We start from the raw sequence: 6,610 nt of genomic DNA on the forward strand, positions 1-6,610 counted from the left end.
CGATGACAACGAGCTAATTTCTACCAAAACAATTACTGGGTGAAGTATGTGCATAGATTACCGGAGATTAAATGATGCAACAAGGAAGGATCACTTCCATCTTCCTTTTATTGATCAGATGTTGGAGAAGGTGGCGGGGCGTGGATGTTACTGCTTCTTAGATGAATATTCAGGGTACAATCAAATATCCATTGCACCCGAGGATGTTGAGAAAACTACCTTTACATGCCCGTCCGGAATCTTTGCATACCAGAGAATGCCTTTTGGACTATGCAATGCACCAACTACTTTCCAGAGATGCATGATATCAATATTTTCAGATTTGAATGGGAAGTGTCTGGAGGTGTTCATGGATGACTTTACTCTATTTGGAGATGACTTTGAAAATTACTTGAGGAACCTCGAACTTGTTCTGAAACGATATGAGGACACTCACCTAGTACTCAACTGGGAAAAGTGTCACTTCAAGGTTAAGAAGGGAAGGGTCATAAAGTCACAGCTGAAGGTATTGAGGTTGACAGAACTAAAGTAGATGTGATATCCAAGCTCCCACCACCGAGTTCAGTGAAGAGCATCAGAAGTTTTTCAGGCTATGTTAGTTTCTATAAAACGGTTCATTAAGAATTTTTCCAGCATTACCAAGCCCTTAACTGCTTACTTGCCAAGGATGTGAAATTTGTATTTGATGTGGAGTGTCTCAGAGCAATCGAACTGATCAAGGAAAATCTAGTGAGTGCCCCTATAACGGTGACTCCTAACTGGAGTGAGCCCTTTGAGATAATGTACGACGCCAATTATGTGGCAGTAGAAGCAGTGATGGGGCAGAGGAGAGATAAACTATTCCAACCCATTTACTATGTAAGTCGGATCTTGAATAACGCCCAGGTGAACTATGCTACCACGGAGAAGGAGTTCTTTGTAGTAGTCTTTGCTTTTGACAAGTTCAGATCATATTTGGTGGGAAGCAAGTTAATAATGCATGTTGATCACTCAGCACTGAAATATTTGCTGAGTAAGAGTGAGTCCGAACCTCGTCTCATATGGTGGGTCTTGTTGCTGCAAGAATTTGATCTAGAAATCAAGGACAGGAAATGCACAAAAATTAAGTGGCTGACCACATGTCGTGATTGGAGAAACCACCTGTTGAAGCGGTGGACATTCGGAAGAGTTCCTAGATGAGTAGATTTTTTCTGTTGCAGCAATCTCCAATAGACCACCATAGTTTGCCGACATAGCCAACTTCTTGGCTAGTGGGTGTCTTCCACACGACTTGACCTCCGATCAGAAAAAGAAGCTGCAAAGTGAGGTAAAATGTTATTTTTGGAATGACCCTTTCGTGGTTAAGTTCTGCACAGATGTTGTGATTCGAAGATGTGTTCCTGATGGAGAGATGACAAGCATTTTGTCTCACTACCATGATGGAGCAGCTGAAGGAAACTATGGTGGAAATTGCACGGCAGCAAAGGTCATGGAAGCCAGTTTCTTTTGACCTACTTTGTACAAAGACGCACGAGCATATGTAGTTGCATGTGACAAGTGTCAAAGGGCAGGTAATATTAGTAAGAGGGACGAAATGCCTCTCAACTCCATTCTGGTATGTGAAATTTTGACGTTTGGGGCATCGACTTCATGGGTCTGTTCCCACCATCACATTCTTATGAGTGTGTCCTAATAGCCATTGACTACATCTCTAAGTGGGTCGAAGCAATCTCTACTAGGACCAATGATGCTCGGGTGGTGTGTGAGTTCTCGCGGAAGAACATCGTTACCCGCTTTGGGACGCCTCGAGTGATTATCAGTGACAATGGGTCACACTTTGTGAACAAGTTATTTGCTGCACTACTATCCAAGTATGAAGTCACACACAAAACAAGAACCACATACCATGCCCAAACTAGTGGGAAAGTTAAAGTGGATAATCGTGAACTTAAACGAATTCTTGAAAAGACGGTTAGTTCTTCTCGTAAGGATTGGTCTGTAAAGTTGGAGGAAGCTCTATGGGCGTACAGAACTATGTTCAAAACAACCATAGGGACTTCGCCATTCAAATTAGTGTATGGAAAATCGTGTCATCTACATGTTGAGATAGAACATAAAGCTTATTGGGCAATTAAGATGCTTAATCTTGATCTTACTCTTGTAGTTGAACACAGGTTGGCGTAGATGAATGCATTGGAGGAGTTTAGACTAGTGGCATATGAAGACGTGCGGATTTTCAAAGAAAAGACTAAAAGGTGGCATGATCGTCTGATTAAGCCAAAAGAGTTTCATGAAGGGGACAAAGTCTTACTGTATAAAAGTAGACTCATATTGTTCCCCAAAAAATTTAAGTCTAGATGGACGGGACCGTATGTGGTGAAACATGTATCACCATATGGGGCAATTGAGATTCAGAACATGGACGGAACGGAGAGTTTCAAAGTGAATGGGCACAGGCTAAAACCATATCTTGCTGGAGGAGTTGCTCAACAATCCTCGAGCATCAAAATCAATTGAGGAAGCCCGATTGAGTCAAGCTGACGACTATAACTCAAAACTACCTCTAACTCTTCTACTAGTTAGTGTCACACTTCCTTTTCCCGGGGAATATGGAGTTTTTCCAATTAAAGTGACATTATTCAAAATGAAATTATTTATTTAATTAGATTCGCCACATGGGATAATTATTATGGTATCCCAAGTCCTCGGTTTATTTTAAAATCCTAAATCGAGGAAATTGACTCTTATTTATGGTCCGCAAATATAGAAGACCGGGTAAGAAATTATGTTAACTCGGGAGAAGGTGTGAGGCACTCCCGAGTTCCGTGGTTTTACTATTAATAATTGGCCTAATTATTTGATTTATTACATGTTTAAAATTTGTCGTGCATTTTTACTTTCCAACCGCGGGTGAGATCTCCATGTCGTGTGTGTGTATGTGAGGTCTTAATTCTTTGGGAGAGGGTCCGTTCGTTCCCCTGAGAGAATGAGAGAGATGAGAGCTTGTGTGAAAGGGAGTGAATTATAGGTGGCTAGGATTTTTTACTAGGGAAGGGGGAGGTTTATTCTCCCTTTTAGGATTTGGGGAGAGGGGGGTTTTAGTAAGCGAGGGAGGCAAAACGACGTAGTTTCTATCCTAAATTACGCTGTTTTGTATCCTTGAGGCCACTGATTTGGACTGGGTGCAGCTATGGATTGGGCGGGTATTTGTCGGTATTGGGCCGCTGAATATTTGCCCAAATCACTGAAAACTTGGCAGCCCCTCTCCTTGACTTTGTTAAAAATTCATATTTTGGCCAATTAATTAAATGACTTTTATTTTAATCATGTTTTCAACCTATGATTAATTTCTAAATGCAATTAACACACTAAATGAGAGATAAAATATTTTTTGATAATTTTTATGATTTAAAACATTTTTAAATATGCATGAACAATGCAAAAATAAAAGAAAAACTCCTAAAATTTCATAAAAACAATTAAATTATTTTTGGATTATTTTTAGGAGTAATTTTCTATGTCGGGCAAAAATTAGGTGCTCACAGTTAGATTTTTCACTTTTGTTTATAGTATAGAATAGATAGAAATTAATGTATATTATGATGTGTTTAGGTGCAGGAAGGTATATGTCGCAAAAGGTAAGGACTAAGGCATCTAAAAGGGTGTTTTTCAATGTATTCGTGCGCGACCGCGCACCTGAGGAGGCACCTCACGCATATGGTCGCGCAAAAAGCAACGTCATCCAATACGGAACGTGCATGGCTGCGCACCCCGCCACGCACATTCACCAAGTACTGCCAAACATGCGTGGTCGCGCACGGTGTGACCCGACCGCGCATCAGGTAAGTTTTTGTTTTTCCTTTTAATTTCGGATCTCTCCCCCCCCCCCTCTCTCATCGCCTTAAAAAGTTTTTCCTTTTAAGGCATCATCAAGTTTTTGTAAGAAAAACACCACCACATCACCACCCTACTCTTCTCCCTTCACCCATCATCACGCGTTTTCTCTCCAGATTCCCCTCAAGTATGTGAGATACTTTCTCTCTCTCTTTTCTTAGCTTTTATTTTGTTTTATTTTGCTTGTGTTGTAGCAGATTTTTGTTTTTGTTTTCTTTCTTTTTATGCTCCTTTTCTTGTGGGTAGAAGTCGAGTTTCACCATGGAGACGACCATATAGTGGCTATGTATGACATTGGTGTATCCTTTGTCTAATTAGGGATAAAATTGCTTTGTGGGAGGTTAGAACCTAATGTGCCTACTAAATGTTTGTGAAAATGCCACAATGAGATTGAGGGTGTAATTTTGTGACCAAGTGTGTGGGTGAAGTCTGAGTATCCTCTCTTGGTTCGCCATGTGATTCATTAGCTAATAGTTGGCAGTTTGTTACATGTACTATGGCGCCATCCAAGAAAAGAAAAACTGGAGGTGCCTCCACAAGTGGTCAAGCGAGCACATCCCAGTCACGGGCTTCAACATCTTCTCGCCCATATGATCAAAACAAGTTCGTCTCCTAGGAAGTCCAAGAATGATTTCAAAACAAGGCAAGCAAGAAGCCCATACCGGAGAGGGGAATTGATATTGGGTCTCTCCAAAGTGATTGTCATAGAGTGTATAATGAATTGGTCAGACGGTGCTTGGGGGTATTCTTTGAAGAACCGGATGAGGCAAACTTACTGGTTGTTCGAGAGTTTTATGCAAACTGCCTGGAACATGAGGATCATCTCTGTACAGTCAAGAGGAAGAGAGTGGACTTCTCTAAAGAGGCCATCTGAAGGGCCTATCATTTATCTGAATATGTGGAGGACCCTGATACAGGTGACTACTACGCCACGTACAGCAGAAAACCATACATGTGGAGTTTGTTCTTTGCAACCATTTGTGTACCTGACAAGGAGGTAGTGTGGCTAAAGGAGGGGCACAAATTTCACTCGGCCTCGCTTACATTTGAAGGGAAGTACTGGCTCTACATTATTAATAACTGCATGTTGCCTTCATGAAACACCACTAAGGTGAATGGTCCCCGGGTTGCTCTGATTTGGTGCTTCATCAATGACCACGATTTTGTTGTGGCTCAGGTCATTCAAGACGAGATGACCATTCGTTGTCTTGTGCAAAGGTATGGGTTCTTCTTCCCCTCAATTAATCACTCGATTATGCAGTGAGGTACGAGTGCCGGAAAACAGGGCCACGGACGGGAAAGTCAAGCGCGAACAAAAGTTCTGGGCTAATAAAATTGTAATTGGGAAGGAACTTGCTGGGCCTGCTGAGGCGGATAGTGAAGAATCCTATGCGCCTGACGAGGGCAATAAGGTGCACAGTGAGGATGTCGATGCTTCTCCACCGCATGAGCAGGGTGTTGGGGAACCTTTAGGCGGTGGATGGGATACAAGAATGAGCACTTTAGAGCAAGAGATGATGAGGACGTGTACTTCCGTCACTGATTTGGGAGCTCGAGTGGACGCCCTTGCTACATAGAATTCCAAATCAGAGAAAAAGATCATGGCATGGCTGCGTGCAGTTGGCCGGGCTTGACATCTGGACCCCGGCACCATCTCGGACACAGACTGACTTGTTCAGGGGAGTTTCTTTTCACCTTTGCATTTTTCTTTGTGTGTCATGGGGACATGCCACCATTTAAAGTGTGGAGCGAGAGATATTTGTATGTTAGTGTATTAGTTTTAGTTTTACTTTTGATTAGTTTAGTTTCTTTAAGTTCATGTTGGTAGTTAGATATATAATATTTAAAAAAAACCATAAAAAATTTAAATTTTTCGATTTGTCCCGACGATAAATATTATTTGACAGGTTTATTGAGGGATTAATGTCGACAAAAAAGATAAAATATTTTCTTTTGTTAGGTAGTGTATTAATTTTCCCTTGGTTTTTCTTTGTGCCGCGGTTCTTTTTCAAAGGTTTTGATTGAACCGGGTGTTGTTAGTTTTTATTTTGGTTAGGAGTAGGAACCTCAAGCTATGATTCGAATGGTAGGCAATATCTCTTGACTCTATTATGCTTTGAGAATAGTGAGTGCTTTAGTTGTGACGCTTAGGCTCAGTTTTTGACTCGTGTATAAGTAACTTAAATTGTATGATCTTAACTTTTCTTAACTTCTTTGACAAGAGTATTCTAATGAGTCAGATCATGAGTAAGTTATGTGACATGTGTGAGAGAGGTTTTGTGTTATTCTGTGCATTGTATTTGATGTCTAGAACTTGCCCCATGTGTGTGCAAAGTAAAATAGTAGTTTTATTCAGTCTTGGAAATGATATAGGCATTTCTATGTTGAGCCAATGATATATGTTTACCCGCCTAATTGTTATGAATCTTAGTTAACCCATTTGAGCCTGTAATCATGTTTATTTGGCAACCACAGTACAAGCCTTACCCGTTTGTTTGACTTGACCATATATTTGAACCTTTTCACCTCTTGTGAGAACTTGAATAGTTGTGAACTTATAAAAAATGAAGTGTAGGGTGGTTGGTTTGGCGTTTGAGTGGAACTATTAAAATAAGGAGAAAGGTGCAATGTTTTGAAAAAGTAAGAGTCACTTGACTTGAAAAAAAAGAGAAAAGGAGAAAAAAATATATAGTTGTATTGTGTGCAAATATTCAATGATAAGTGATAACTCTTGTTG

At 40.6% G+C, this 6,610-nt stretch overlaps 1 protein-coding gene across 1 annotated transcript; it reads left to right on the forward strand.

Annotated features, from left to right (window-relative positions):
• Positions 1-2,163: 2,163 nt before the first annotated feature.
• On the forward strand, positions 2,164-2,496 carry LOC142162947 (uncharacterized). The gene has a single exon (XM_075220177.1). It carries the CDS (start codon positions 2,164-2,166, stop codon positions 2,494-2,496), a length of 333 nt encoding a protein of 110 aa, XP_075076278.1.
• The last annotated feature ends 4,114 nt before the right edge of the window (positions 2,497-6,610 follow it).

Source organism: Nicotiana tabacum, chromosome 8, assembly GCF_000715075.1.
Source record: "Nicotiana tabacum cultivar K326 chromosome 8, ASM71507v2, whole genome shotgun sequence".
NCBI lineage: Eukaryota > Viridiplantae > Streptophyta > Magnoliopsida > Solanales > Solanaceae > Nicotiana > Nicotiana tabacum.